A 15,675-nucleotide genomic window follows, 5' to 3' on the forward strand; every position below is an offset into this window, starting at 1 on the left:
ACTGACAGATTGCTATAACATGATTTGGTTAGTTGACACAATGCCTGGATAGGTATTTTAAGTAAGATCTGTCAGGTGTCAGCAACTTTTGACCAGAGAAACTCGCCTTACATCGACTCAAAATGGCTGCTGTCGTTTCTTTACCTATCGTGAGACTCCACAGACTAACAAAGGATCAACTGTCTCTCGCTGCTCAGAAGAACAATAACAAACCAGGCAGAAAACCAACGAAGAAGAAAAGCTCCACCACCACCACCACCAGAGGAAGGAAACAATCCATAGGAAAAGGAAACAACTCTGCTGACAGTAAAAGTGTTTCTAGCCAGGTATCATCGGCCCCTAAGTGGTGGGGTCGCCCCAAGGGAAGTAAAAACAAACCCAAGATAAGTCTACAACTCTCCAGCGCCATCTTGAGGCCTGACGAGGTAAAACAAGAGGTAGGTTTAAAGTTGTGGCTTTTAAATTAACATTTAATTGAGATCTTGTATCGCATTTGTATCTGTCTGTGTGAATGTTACAGCTATATGTTTACTAGATATCTGTCTGTGTGAATGTTACAGCTATATGTTTACTAGATATCTTGACTGGTTTGTAAGTTTCCTCAGAGAAAAATAAAGGTATTCTAAATTAAACCAGGTGAAACGAGATGGACGAGCTGCCTATCCGGACAAAAATTGAACGCTGTGAAGCCAGAGAGCTACGACCCAGAGATGGGTAACACCAAGGGACCTCCTACAGAGAGCGACCCCAAGACAGATGCACATCACCTGGGTATCAAGGCAGAGGATGCCCCCCTGTACTTCCAAGATGGAAGGAGACGCCTGCGGTCGGCTAACAGCCAGCCGTTCAATCTGACTGCATTCCGGTCCGACCCAGAATGGCGGCCTCGCAACCAGTAGGTCCGCCGGTTTCCGTGCCCAGATTGGACGGAAGTTCTTCTCCAAAACCACGCTGGAGTTCCACTCCCGGATCCACACACAGTACCGGCCGTACTCCTGCGAGGTGTGCCGCAAGACGTTCTCCTGGAAAGCCACCTTGGACGACCAATTCACGATGCAGAACGTCCCTTCGTCTGCCCCCAGTGCGGCAGAACCTTCACGTTCAAATCCAACCTGACCCGCCACATGCGGTTCCACAGTGATGCGCAGCCCTACGTCTGCCCCCAGTGCGGCCAAGGCTTCAAGATCTCTGCCCACCTGAAGCGCCACATGACGGCCCACAGTGGGTGTAAACTGTACGTGTGCCCGGAGTGTGGCCAGAGTTACATGAGTCTGAAGTATCACTGGCTGAGCCACACCGGCGAGCGCCCGCTGTCCTGCCCAGAATGTCCCATGACCTTTGCCCGGCCACACACCCTAATGATCCACCGGCGACAACACACCGGGGAGACGCCGTTCTCTTGCCAGGACGGTGGGAAGAGGTTCAAACAGCGGTGCCAACTGAAAGACCACGTCAGAAGGAAACACACAGGGGAGAAACCATACAAATGCTCTGAGTGTGACAAGTGCTTTGTCACTTCGGCGTCCCGTAATGCACACATGGTTGCCCACACCGGAGAGAAGCCGTACAAATGCATGGAGTGTGGTAAGAGCTACAGTCAGAGTGGGAATCTAACGCAGCACATGAGGAAACACACAGGGGAGAAACCATACAAATGCTCTGAGTGCGACAAGTGCTTTGTCAATTCTACGTTGCGTAAAGTGCACATGGTTGTCCACACAGGGGAGAAGCCGTACAAATGCACGCAGTGCGGTAAGAGCTACAGTCAAACTGGCTCCCTGAAGAGGCACAGGTGTAAGAAGAAACCCAGGTGAGAGGAACCTCCGGGGTACATCCCAAATGCCTCCCTATTCCCTATAAAGTGCACTGGTCCAAAGTAGTGCACTATATGGAATAGGATGCCATTTGGGACACCGTCCCGGTGTTCTCAAGTGTCGGAACTGGAGAGCAATGGAGAGTCGATCCTTAAAATGTAGCACAGCTGAAAGGAACCCGGTTATAGGATTCTCCGGTGTTCTGAGTAGGGAAACTGGACTTTGTCCCTTTTTAAGTCATCTATAAACAATCTGTGATTGGTACATACATTTTTGGACTTTTTGGACATGTAGCCATTGATTCTTGAAAAATATCATGTATAACTGCCTCATGAACTTACTGCAGTTAAACTGTCTTACCCCAGTAGAACTCAAAATATAAGATCACCTGACCAGGGAAATCTCTAGGCCTCTTACCTCTTCTATCAATTATTTAACCCTCAAATGAAATCAACCACTTTCACTGTGATGCAGTTTAACTTACCTGATGTGAGCTAGAGGGGAGACCAGCTAGAGGGGAGACCAGCTAGAGGGGAGACCAGCTAGAGGGGAGACCAGCGGAGGACCTACTGAAGGACAACAGTCAACTGCTACAACTAATCAGTACCTGCAGGGGCAGATATCATGTCTTCAACAAGGAGAAAGGTGACCACACTCAGGTCACAGAGCTGCTGGAGAAGAGAGAGGAGATGGAGGAGAGCAATGGTGGAAACCACTTCAATGTCAACACACCCAGTAAGGGAGAAAGAAGGGTCTGGTGGTCACCATGGTGATGTTAGTGGCAGTTGGAGCTGTGTTCAAATTGATCATTGATGACTTATGGAGCAAAATACAAGATGGTGATGTGAAAATCAATACATTATGACTACATTGAATTACAGAGCTTTGATCTAAGTTTTGGTTCGACTCATTGTTGACTTTTATTTACTCCCATTTTATGAGAGTGTGAATGATGGTCATATGTCATTAAGGAGATACAGAATTCTCAAAACATCTGCATTGTTGTCCAACACATTTGTAACAAATCATGAAATAAATTGAGATTTTTTTAATGTAAACTAATTATTTAACAAATGAATGAAAATATCTACAGTGTACAAAACATTAAGAACACCTTTCCATGACAGACTAACCAGGTGAAAGCTATGATCACTTGTTAAAGAGTTCAATCAGTAAAGATGAAGGGGAGGAGTCAGGATAAAGATGAAGGGGAGGAGTCAGGATAAAGATGAAGGAGTCAGGTTAAAGATGAAGGGGAGGAGTCAGGTTAAAGATGAAGGAGTCAGGTGAAAGAAGGGGAGGAGTCAGGTTAAAGATGAAGGAGTCAGGTGAAAGAAGGGGAGGAGTCAGGTTAAAGATGAAGGGGAGGAGTCAGGTTAAAGATTAAGGGGAGGAGTCAGGGTAAAGATTAAGGGGAGGAGTCAGGTTAAAGATTAAGGGGAGGAGTCAGGTTAAAGATGAAGGGGAGGAGTCAGGTTAAAGATGAAGGGGAGGAGTCAGGTTAAAGAAGGATGTTTAAGCTTTGAGACATGGGTTGTGTGTGTGTGCCATTCAGAGGGCGAACGGGCAAGACAACATATTTAAGTGCTTTTGAACAGGGTATGGTAGTAGGTATGGTAGTAGGTGCCAGGCACACCGGTTTGTGTCAAGAACTGCAACACTGCTGGGTTTTTCCACGCTCAACAGTTTCCCGTGTGTATCAAGAATGTTCCACCACCCAAAGGACATCCAGCCAACTTGACACAACAGTAGGAAGCATTGGAGTCAACATGGACCAGCGTCTCTGGAGTCCGTGCCCCAATGAATTGAGGCTGTTCTGAGGGGAAACGTGGTGGCTGGTGGGGGTTCAACTCAATATTAGGAAGGTGTCTTTGATGTTTCGTACACTCAGTTTATACTGTATCTTTAAGGTTTATGTTAGAGGTAATGATTGTAGATCGTACACGCACAGATGAACAGGGGAAACCCATAAGAATCTATCTAATTGGTATTGTACATGTATTAAATGGAACGAAATGTCTAATTCCTCCACTCCGCTAGGTGGCAGTAATGTGGATGTCTTGACCAAGAAGAGCAGCAGAAGCAGTCACAACTTCCTTTGATCTGTCTGTTCAGGGTTGCCATGTTCGCAGTTTTGACATTTGGGCAACTTTGAAAATGATGTCACGGGTGAAAATGTATTGGTTGCGGGTTTTTGGGCTACTTCTATGTTGCACTGCGGTCGCCATGGCATTTCCCTTAAAAAATAAACAGTGGCTGTTGACAAACATTCAGTTTATATACATATGAATATTTTATCCAATGATTGAAATTAAGACCGATCCTCAGTAGCCCATCCCAGCAGGTTATAGGGAAACACAAGCACTTCTTACTTCAAATCGCCAAACTATTCATGTAGAATAAATGAGTATTAATTTGAACTAAGCAATACGCTAAATCGTTCAGTTTACATTTTGCCTCGTCTACTGTAGACTATCTGAAATTAGATGTAGGCCTATCAGGGGCTATAGGCTACCTGCATCTATCTAAGCAAATCATGGCGAAGTTGAATTACTTCATAACCCCAGATTTTAGTTTTAGCCTTTGCTTATTAAAATGACAAGGCAATCTCACAAATGGTCAATTTATAACAGTTTGTCATCTTAACATCTGGCTTCATACTAACAGCACAATTGACAGAAAATAGCAAAACATTCAGGGTTTTTTTCCCATCCAAGTGTTTCTCGCTCAGATTTGTAGATCCTCCGTCCCTGAACATTGTCCAACTTTCATCACTCAAACTCTGTGTATTGATCTATAGTTATGCACAAAAGTGATTTATTTACAATTATAACCCGAGTTCAAGACCTGAATGCTGATTGGCTGAAAGCTGTGGTATATCAGACAACTTTTACGTTGGTAACCAGTTTATAATAGCAATAAGGCACCCTGGAGGTTTGTAGTATATGTCCAATAAAGTTGTGTCCAGGCACTCTGCGTTGCTTCACGCATAACACATTTAGCATGTAGTTACGTCTATGGTCCTTGTTAATAGGCTAATAACGTTATGGGAAAATGGTTTATTACAACTTATCTCTTGATGTGAAAAAAAAAATTGTCTTCGTTTTCGGGTCTTTTGCACAGGTTTTTCACATGACCTGGCAACCCTGTGTATGGATAACAGTGTTTATTACAAACAGGGATCGTAATTATTTCCCAGAGATAAATGTACTAGCTTGTCGGACCAACTCGGATCACTCATACCCGCTGAAGATTGCTGCCTCCATCTCTGCAGGTAGACTGTCCGTTTCTAGACTTGACAGTTAATGCAGTTGTTGTCTATCCAGGCTGGATCACATCCGGCCGTGATTGGGAGTCCCATAGGGCGGCGCACAATTGGCCCATCGTCGTCCGGGTTTAGCCTGGGGTAGGCCGTCATTCTAAATAATAATTTGTTCTTAACTGACTTGCCTAGTTAGAAAAATGTAATAATTTAGGGCTTCCCTCGTGCCCCTTTTCACCTAATAACGTTAGCAGCTAGCTACTGTAGCTAACTTCCGACCGGAACATAATCAAACCACGACCAACAACACATAGACTATACAGCTACAAGTAGCGAGTGGAGTTACAAATGAACTAAACTAAGTTCAAGTTAAATGTATTACCTGTGATCAAATATTTTTCACACACATAGCTACGTGTTGCCTACTGTACTTGGACACCTGCTCCCTGCATTTCCCACTCTCCAATGGCGAATAGACTGAAGGCACACAGGCTTTATTTTCTTGTTTGCGATCCGCAGGTCAAGATTTTTTATCTGGTTACATGTACATTGAACATGTTGATTTTACAACAATAACAAAACAACGAAAACTGTCAACTCTTATATAGACAGGTGTGTGCCTTTACAAATAATGTCCAATCAATTGAATTTACCACAGGTGTACTCAAATCAAGTTGTAGAAACATCAAGGATGATCAATGGAAACAGGATGCACCTGAGCTCAATTTCGAGTCTCATAGCAAAGGGTCTGAATACTTTTGTAAATATATTTTTATTTATTTGCAAACATTTCTCATTCATTTTTGCTTTGTCATTATTGGGTATTGTGTGTAGATGGCTGAGGATTTTAGTATTTATTCTTTTCAATTTAGAGTAAGAATTTAATGTAACAAAATGGTGGACAATTAAAGGGGTCTGAATACTTCCTGAAGGCACTGTATGTACAGCAATAGTTGAATAAGATGTACTTGAGTAGAATATACTGCACTTATGAAATGGGTAAAACAGTATGTAAACATTATTAAAGTGACCAGTGTTCCATGTCTATGTACATAGGGCAGCAGCCTCTAAGGTGCAGGGATGAGTAATTGGGTGATAGTCAGCTAGTGACAGCGACTTAAGTTCAGAGCAGGATACTGGATAGAGGCCTGCTAGAGATGGCTATTTAAAAGTCTGATGGCCATGAGATAGAAGCTGTTTTTCAATCTTTCGGTCCCAGCTTTGATGCACCTGTATGGACCTCACCTTCTGGATAATAGCGGGGTGAACAGGCCTTGGATTCCAGGCCTTGGATGAACAGGCCTTGGATTCCCTTATCCTGATTTTGTCAATTTGAATTTGTCTAGTTGACATTCTTCTTTATTCTTACATGTCTCTCCATTACTTCTTACAGATGATGACCAGCTCTGTCTTATAAGGAGAAGAGAAGCCATCACAGTCACCCACATGGCACCAGCCTAGAGCCGTCTTATAAGGAGAAGACAAGCCATCACAGTCACCCACATGGCACCAGCCTAGAGCTGTCTTATAAGGAGAAGACAAGCCATCACAGTTACCCACATGGCACCAGCCTAGAGCTGTCTTATAAGGAGAAGACAAGCCATCACAGTCACCCACATGGCACCAGCCTAGAGCTGTCTTATAAGGAGAAGACAAGCCATCACAGTTACCCACATGGCACCAGCCTAGAGCTGTCTTATAAGGAGAAGACAAGCCATCACAGTTACCCACATGGCACCAGCCTAGAGCTGTCTTATAAGGAGAAGACAAGCCATCACAGTTACCCACATGGCACCAGCATAGTTTAACAGAACAAGTTTCTCTGCCCAGGTTAACTACATCAACTCAAAATGGAGGAAGGAGATTCTCTGCATAGCGTTAACCTGAATCAACTCAAGATGGAGGAAGGAGATTCTCTGCATAGCGTTAACCTGAATCAACTCAAGATGGAGGAAGGAGATTCTCTGTATAGCGTTAACCTGAATCAACTCAAAATGGAGGAAGGAGATTCTCTGCATAGCGTTAACCTGAATCAACTCAAGATGGAGGAAGGAGATTCTCTGCTTAGCGTTAACCTGAATCAACTCAAGATGGAGGAAGGAGATTCTCTGCATAGCGTTAATCTGAATCAACTCAAGATGGAGGAAGGAGATTCTCTGCATAGCGTTAACCTGAATCAACTCAAGATGGAGGAAGGAGATTCTCCCCATAGCGTTAATCTGAATCAACTCAAGATGGAGGAAGGAGATTCTCTGCATAGCGTTAACCTGAATCAACTCAAGATGGAGGAAGGAGATTCTCTGCATAGCGTTAATCTGAATCAACTCAAGATGGAGGAAGGAGATTCTCTGCATAGCGTTAACCTGAATCAACTCAAGATGTCCGCTGCTGTTTCTTTACCCATCTTGAGACTCCACAGACTGACAAAGGATCAACTGTCTCTCTGTGCTCCCAGACTTAACCAGAACAACCCGAAGAACAACAAACCAGGTAGAAAACCAACAAAGAAGAAAAACACCACCAGCAGAGGAAAGAAACAATCCACAGGAAATGGACACAACTCTGCTGACAACAAAAGTGTTTCTAGCCAGGTATCACTAGTGTCTAGACATCAGCACTGTCTGAAGGGAAGCAAAAATAAACCCAAGATCATTCTCAAATTCTCCCGCTCCATCTTGAGGCCTGACGCAGCAAAACAAGAGGTAGGTTTAAACTTGTAGCTTTTAAATTAAAATGTAATTGAGATCTTTTATACCATTTGTATCTGTGTGAATGTTGCAGCTACAGTTAATTCGGAAAGTATTCTGACCCCTTGACTTTTTCCACATAAAAAATGTTTATCAATCTACACACGATACCCCATAATGACAAAGCAAAACAGGTTTTTAGAAATGTTTACAAAGTATTCAGAACCTTTGCTATGAGACTCAAAATTGTGCTCAGGTCCATTCTGTTTCCATTGATCATCCTTGATATGTTTCTACAACTTGATTGGAGTCCATCTGTGGTAAATTCAATTGATTGGACATAATTTGGAAAGGCACACACCTGTCTATATAAGGTCCCACAGTTCACAGTGCATGTCAGAGATAAAACCAAGCCATGAGGTCGAAGGAATTGTCCGTAGAGCTCAGAGACAGGATTGTGTCGAGGCACCGATCTGAGGAAGGGTACCAAAAAAATTCTGCAGCATTGAAGGTCCCCAAGAACACAGGTCGAAGGAATTTTTAAGTGAAAGAAGTTTGGAACCACCAAGAGTCCTGACCAAGAAGCCGATGGTCACTCGGACAGAGCTCCAGAGTTCCTCTGTGGAGATGGTTGTCCTCCTGGAAGGTTCGTCCGTCTCTGCAGCACTCCACGAACCAAGCCTTTATGGCAGAGAGGCCAGATGGAAGCCACTCCTCAGTAAAAGGCACATGACAGCCTGCTTGGAGTTTGCCAAAAGGCACCTAAAGGACTCTGACCATGAGAAACAAGATTCTCTGGCATTCCCTGAATGCCAAGCGTCACGTCTGGAGGAAATCTGGCACCATATCTACTGTGAAGCATGGTGGTGGCAGCATCATACTGTGGGGATGCTTTTCAACGGCAGGGACTGGGAGACTAGTCAGGATCGAGGCAAAGATGAACAGAGCAAAGTACAGAGAGATCCTTGATGAAAACCTTCTCCAGAGCACTCAGGACCTCAGACTGGGGCAAAGGTTCACCTTCCAACAGGAAAACCACACTAAGCACACAGCCAAGACAACGCAGGCGTGGCTTCGGGACAAGTTTCTGAATGACCTTGAGTGGCCCTGCCAGAGCCCGGACTTGAACCCGATTGAACATCTCTGGAGAGACCTGAAAACAACTGTGAAGCAACACTCCCCATCCAACCTGACAGAGCTGGAGAGGATCTGCAGAGAAGAAATGGGGAGAAATTCCCCAAATGCAGGTGTCAAGCTTGTAGCGTCATACCCAAGAAGACTCAAGGCTGTAATCACTGCCAAAGGTTCCAAAGGCGCTTCAATAAAGTACTGAGTAAAGGATCTGAATACTTACGGAAATGTGATAGTTTTTTACTTTTTTTTTACAAACAAACATTTTTTAAACTGTTTTTGCGTTGTCATTATTGGGTATTGTTTATAGATTGAGGGGTCCCCCAAATCAATTTTAGAACGAGGCTAATGTAAGATTGAGGAAAAAGTCAAGGGGTCTGAATACTTTCCGAGTGCACTGTATATATTTACTAGATATCTTGACGTATCTTACTATCACTGAAGTTTCCTCTGGGAAAATAAAGATATTTTATTCTAAACCAGGTGAAACAAGAGATGGACGAGCTGCCTATCGGGACAAGAAGTGATGAACACTGGTTGAAGTCTGTGAAGACAGAGAGCTACGACACAGAGATGGGTAACACCAGGGGACCTACAGAGAGCGACCCCAGGACAGATGCACATCACTTGGGTATGAAGATGAAGGATGCCCCCCTGTACCACCAGGATGGAGGGAGGCAGCTGCAGTCGTCTACCGTTCAGCCATTCAATCCGGCTGCGTTGCGGTCTGACCTGGAATGTTGGCCTCGCAACCAGAAGGTCCCCAGGTTCCCGTGTCCAGACTGCGGCCAGAAGTTCTTCTCCAAAATTCAGTTTAAGTTTCATTCCCGGAGCCACACACAGTACCGGCCGCACTCCTGTGAGGTGTGCCATAAAACCTTCTCCCGGAAAGGCAGTCTAGACGAGCACCGACCAATCCACGAGGTGGAGCGCCCCTTCGCCTGCCTCCAATGTGGCAGAACCTTCACGTTCAAATCCAACCTGACCCGCCACATGCGGTTCCACAGCGACGCACGGCCCTACGTCTGCCCCCAGTGCGGCCAAAGCTTCAAAATCTCCGACCACCTGAAGAGCCACATGACGGCCCACAGCGGGAATAAACCGTACTTGTGCCCGGAGTGTGGCCAGAGTTTTGTCCGTTACATTAGTCTGAAGTATCACCGGCTGAGCCACACCGGCGAGCGCCCGCTGTCCTGCCCAGAGTGTCCCATGACCTTTGCCCGGCCGCACACCCTTATGATCCACCGGCGACAGCACACCGGGGAGACGCCGTTCTCTTGCCAGGACTGTGGGAAGCAGTTCAAACAGGGGTACCAATTGAAAGACCACGTTACAATGAAACACACAGGGGAGAAACCATACAAATGCTCCGAGTGTGACAAGTGCTTCATCACTTCGGCGTCTCGTAAAGTGCACATGGTTGTCCACACAGGAGAGAAGCCGTACAAATGCACAGAGTGCTGTAGGAGATACAGTCAGAGTGGGCATCTAGCACAGCACATGAGGAGACACACGGGGGAGAAACCATACAAATGCTCCGAGTGTGACAAGTGCTTCATCACTTCGGCGTCTCGTAAAGTGCACATGGTTGTCCACACAGGAGAGAAGCCGTACAAATGCACAGAGTGCTGTAGGAGCTACAGTCAGAGTGGGTCCCTGAAGAGGCACAAGTGTGAGCAGCAAACCAGGTGAGAGGAACCTCGGGGCTACGCCCCAAATGGCACCCTATTCTCTACTAGTGCACTAGGGCCCATAGGATTCTGGTCAAAAGTAGAGCACTGAATAGGGTGCCATTTGGCACCAGCCCCAGTGTTCTGAGTGTAGGAACTGGAGAGAACTGGAAAGCGGGTCCTTAAAGCAGTACAGCTGGAAGCAGCCACGTAGGTGAGAGGGTTCTCAGGTGTTTTGACGAGGGGAACTGGACTTTTTTCATACAGACACCTAGCTGCGTTCCCTATTCCCTAAATATGGTGCACTACTTGATGACCAAATAAACCTACAGCTCTGATCAAAAGTAGTGTTGTTTCCCCCTCCCCGTGATACTGTTCCCCCCCTCCCCGTGTTACTGTTCCCCCCTCCCCGTGTTACTGTTCCCCTCCCCGTGTTACTGTTCCCCTCCCCGTGTTACTGTTCCCCCCCTCCCCATGTTACTGTTCCCCTCCCCGTGTTACTGTTCCCCTTCCCGTGTTACTGTTCCCCTCCCCGTGTTACTGTTCCCCCCCTCCCCGTGTTACTGTTCCCCTCCCCGTGTTACTGTTCCCCCCCTCCCCGTGTTACTGTTCCCCCCCTCCCCGTGTTACTGTTCCCCCCTCCCCGTGTTACTGTCCCCCCCTCCCCGTGTTACTGTCCCCCCCTCCCCGTGTTACTGTCCCCCCCTCCCCGTGTTACTGTTCCCCCCTCCCCGTGTTACTGTCCCCTCTTCCCGTGTTACTGTCCCCCCCTCCCCGTGTTACTGTTCCCCCCTCCCCGTGTTACTGTCCCCTCTTCCCGTGTTACTGTTCCCCCCCTCCCCGTGTTACTGTTCCCCCCTCCCCTTGTTACTGTTCCCCCCTCCCGTATTACTGTTCCCCCCTCCCCTTGTTACTGTTCCCCCCTCCCCGTGTTACTGTGCCCCCCTCCCCGTGTTACTGTTCCCCCCTCCCCTTGTTACTGTTCCCCCCTCCCTGTGTTAATGTCCCCCCCTCCCTGTGTTACTGTTCCCCCCTCCCCCTGTTACTGTTCCCCCCTCCCCATGTTACTGTTCCCCCCTCCCTGTGTTACTGTTTCTCTTCCTCTCTTTGCAGAACAAAAATGTAGTGCACTATACAGGAAATAGGATGCCATTTCAAACACACCCCTCTGTTTTGTAAAAGCTACCAAGCATTCATTGTTCCTCTGAAGTCTAAAAGAGAATCACCTTGTCCCTTATTTGCAACACTTCCAGGTGATATTGTTGTGACGAAAAGCCTACTCGTCTTAGGGCCTGCCTTCTGTGAGTCTCCCTATAAATTAGAGGACTTACTAAACATAAATGAGATCAACTTCTCCAAGGCGAGGCCACGCCAAGTTGGACGAAGGATCTAATCTCCTTGGAAACCAAAACACAGATCGAGGAAGCCTTATCCTACTCCGACAGAAGAGTTTCCAGAGAGGAGGAGCTCACTGTTGTTCATTCAAGACCACGGACTGAGTTCGCAATACATCCTGCGCGGTTAGAGAAATAATTACATTAACTCTAATAGACTTTATGCCTACTTTCCTGGACTGATAACTACACTGAACAAAAATATAAATGCAACATGTAAAGTGTTGGTCCCATGTTTCATGAACTGAAATAAAAGATCCCATTTTTCCTATACACACAAAATGCTTATTTCTCTCAAATGTTGTGCTCAAATTTGTTTACCTCCCTGTTAGTGAACATTTCTCCTTTGCCACGATAATCCATCCACCTGACAGGTGTGGCATATCAAGAAGCTGATTAAACTGCACAATCATTACACAGGTGCACCTTGTGCTGGGGAAAAATAAAAGGCCACTCGAAAACATGCACTTTTGTCCCACAACACAGATGTCTCAAGTTTTTGAGGGCTTGTGCCCTCAACATGCTGACTGCAGGAATGTCCATCAGAGCTTTTGCCAGATAATTGAATGTTAATTTCTCTACCATAAGCCACCTCCAATGGCATTTTAGAGAATTTTACAGTACGCACAACCAGCCTCACAACCGCAGACCACGTGTATGGCATTATGTGGGCGAGCGGGTTTGTTGATGTCGACGTTGACAGACTGCCCCGTGGTGGCGGTGGGGTTCTGATATGAGCAGGCAAGCTGTGGACAACGAACACAATTGCATTTATTTGAATGCACAGATATACCGTGATGAGATCCTGACGCCCATTTTCATTCCATTTATCTGTCACCATCACCTCCTGTCTCAGCATGTTAATGCACAGCCTTATGTCGCAAGGATCTGTACACAAGTCCTGGAAGCTGAACATTTCCCAGTTCTTCCATAGCCTGCATACTCACCAGACATGTCACCCATTGAGCCTGTTCTGGATGCTCAATGCTCTGGATCGACCGTGTCCGACAGCCTGTTTCAGTTTCCGCCAATATCCAGCAACTTCGCAGAGCCATTGAAGAGAAGTGGGACAACATTCCACAGGCCACAATCAACATTCCACAGGCCGCAATCAACATTCCACAATCAACATTCCACAGGCCACAATCAACATTCCACAGGCCACAATCAACAGCCTGATCAACTCTATGTGAAGGAGATGTTTCACGCTGCAGGAGGCAAATAATGGTCACACCAGAGACTGTTTCTCATCCATCCAGGCCCCTACCTTTTTTTTTAAGGTATCTATTCCCAATCATGTGAAATCCATTTATTTCAATTGACTGATTTCCTTATATGAACTGTCACTCAGTAAAATATTTGAAATTGTTGCATGTTGCGTTTTATATTTTCGTTCAGTAAAAGAACCAAGAGAGGAAGATGTGAGGTGTCACTCCTTTGGCTGTGAGCTATTTCCAGCCCCCTGGCCTCAGCTCCACGAGAAAGAGAGACCACCATCCTCCAAGCACTTATCCCATCCTGACGGAATCCCACTGAGAGTCAGCATCGACATACAATGAATGTCCCTGTTGCATTATTCCTGTTCTATGAAAGTGGCGTTGTGTGTGTAAGACGGCAGGTCTAATTTACCAACCCATGATCCATACTGTCTCTGCACTGTCCACATTCAGATGTGATCTGATAGCCTGGTCCCACTGGAGATTTCTGGGTGACAAAACGAGCATTTCACGGTTGTGAAGGCATGTGTTGGTGGGGCCTCTCATATTTCCCTCTCAATTGATAAGGTCTATCTCGTCCTCAAAAGTCTTGTGAATGTATGTGCTGTTGTATTTGCTGAGTTGGGTACGGAAGTTAATTGACCTGTGGAGATGATCCCTTAGACAACTGTGCTGTATCTTGTATACCCTGCATTTAGATCGTATCTGTTAACTATTGAATTTTCCAACTTATTTAGTCTAGTAAATAAAACCATGAATTAATTATTTGTGGCATTGAGTTAATTTGCAAGACATTGGGTTCTTGGACGTTTTAGAGCTCGACAACCATTCAGAATGAGAACATAATCAATTGACTGTTGATTAACACTGTTGTTGATAGAGGATTAGATGGTATACCGGTTAATGATAACTACTGATCGAGTTAATTCAATCTCTATATTAAAACCCTTAATGGTGCCCCTCTTAGATTAATTTGGATAGGACTACCAAATGAGTTAAATAAATGAGATAAAATAATCTTGAATATCCATAGCCAGAAGTCACAACAGTTGCCGAGGTCGGAGGGGCAGACAGCAAGGTTTATGCAAACCCCCACTGTTGCAAACCAAATGCTGGGCTAGAAGCAAAGGGAAATAATGTCTTGGTGCTTTTTCTCCAAGTGGAGATGAAGTTTATGAAATGCCTGGCTGGACTGATGGGAGGGGACAGTGGATACGTGTCTTCCATACTTTTATCACCTTTGGACCCTTAATCAATAGTCTTGTTGTGATAAGGACCAATGAATAACAAAATGGTTCAACTGCACTGAAGGAGCGTCCGTATATACTGTTCGATTGGAGAGATTCTACATTAAAATCAAAGAAACCCTCAGAAAATATCTTGAAACTAAAACAGGAAGTTACCAACGTATACTCTGCCACAGGAGGTTGGTGGCACCTTAATTCGGGAGGACGGGCTCGTGGTAATGGCTGGAGCTGAATCAATGGAATGGTATCCAATACATCAAATACATGGTTTGATGCCATTCCATTTGTTCTGTTCAATTATCATTATGAGCCGTCCTCCCCCAGCATTATCATTATGAGCCGTCCTCCCCTCAGCATTATCATTATGGGCCGTCCTCCCCCAGCATTATCATTATGAGCCGTCCTCCCCTCAGCATTATCATTATGAGCCGTCCTCCCCTCGGCATTATCATTATGAGCCGTCCTCCCCTCAGCATTATCATTATGAGCCGTCCTCCCCCAGCATTATCATTATGGGCCGTCCTCCCCCAGCATTATCATTATGAGCCGTCCTCCCCTCAGCATTATCATTATGAGCCGTCCTCCCCTCAGCATTATGAGCCGTCCTCCCCTCAGCATTATCATTATGAGCCGTCCTCCCCCAGCATTATCATTATGGGCCGTCCTCCCCCAGCATTATCATTATGAGCCGTCCTCCCCTCAGCATTATCATTATGAGCCGTCCTCCCCTCAGCATTATCATTATGAGCCGTCCTCCCCTCAGCAGCCTCCACTGGACTATGCATATTGATTGACAGGGTCACATGTAATACAAATCCAATGTTATGCACCCGTGTTGAGGGCCACCGTGACAGGTGTGTTGTTGCCTACCCTCACCACCTGGGGGCGGCCCATCAGGAAGTCCAGTTGTTGAGGGAGGTTTTCAGTCCCAGGGTCCTTAGCTTAGTGATGAGCTTGGAGGGCACTATGGTGTTAAACGCTGAGCTGTGGTCAATGAACAACATTCTCGTGTAGGTGTTCCTTTTGTCCAGGTGGGAAAGGACAGTGTGGCGTGCAGTAGAGATCATCTGTGGATCTGTTGAGGTGGTATCTGAGTTGAAGTGGGTCCAAAGTGTCTTGGATAATGGTGTTGATGTGAGCCATGACAAGCCTTTCAAAACATGTCATGGCTATAGATGTGAATGCTACTGGCCAATAGTCATTTAGGTTACCTTTTTTGGGCATAGGGACTATGGTGGTTTGCCTGAAACATG

General features: G+C 45.8%; 1 protein-coding gene across 2 annotated transcripts; it reads left to right on the forward strand.

The window, feature by feature from the left end:
• The first annotated feature begins 45 nt into the window (after nt 1-45).
• LOC110485482 (zinc finger protein 501) lies at nt 46-12,229 on the forward strand. 2 transcript variants are annotated; one of them, XM_036948007.1, is made up of 4 exons: nt 4,816-5,088; nt 6,470-7,778; nt 9,378-10,582; nt 11,818-12,229. In XM_036948007.1, exons 2-4 carry the CDS (start codon nt 6,927-6,929, stop codon nt 11,819-11,821), a joined length of 2,061 nt encoding a protein of 686 aa, XP_036803902.1. In that variant the 5' UTR covers nt 4,816-5,088; nt 6,470-6,926; the 3' UTR covers nt 11,822-12,229. The 2 variants fall into 2 exon arrangements, with proteins under 2 accessions (XP_036803903.1, XP_036803902.1); XM_036948008.1 differs by lacking the exons at nt 4,816-5,088; nt 6,470-7,778; nt 11,818-12,229 and adding an exon at nt 46-437 and having other exon boundaries at nt 9,378-10,989.
• Nucleotides 12,230-15,675: the final 3,446 nt, after the last annotated feature.

This window comes from Oncorhynchus mykiss, chromosome 17 (genome assembly GCF_013265735.2).
Source record: "Oncorhynchus mykiss isolate Arlee chromosome 17, USDA_OmykA_1.1, whole genome shotgun sequence".
NCBI classification, from domain to species: Eukaryota; Metazoa; Chordata; class Actinopteri; order Salmoniformes; family Salmonidae; genus Oncorhynchus; species Oncorhynchus mykiss.

Excerpts from the sequence above, each read along its gene's own strand:
- LOC110485482 (XM_036948007.1), top strand. The coding sequence starts at position 6,927 with ATGGAGGAAGGAGATTCTCTGCATAGCGTTAACCTGAATCAACTCAAG. Across the intron at positions 7,779-9,377 it reads CTGACGCAGCAAAACAAGAG|GTGAAACAAGAGATGGACGA; the intron begins GTAGGTTTAAAC and ends ATTCTAAACCAG.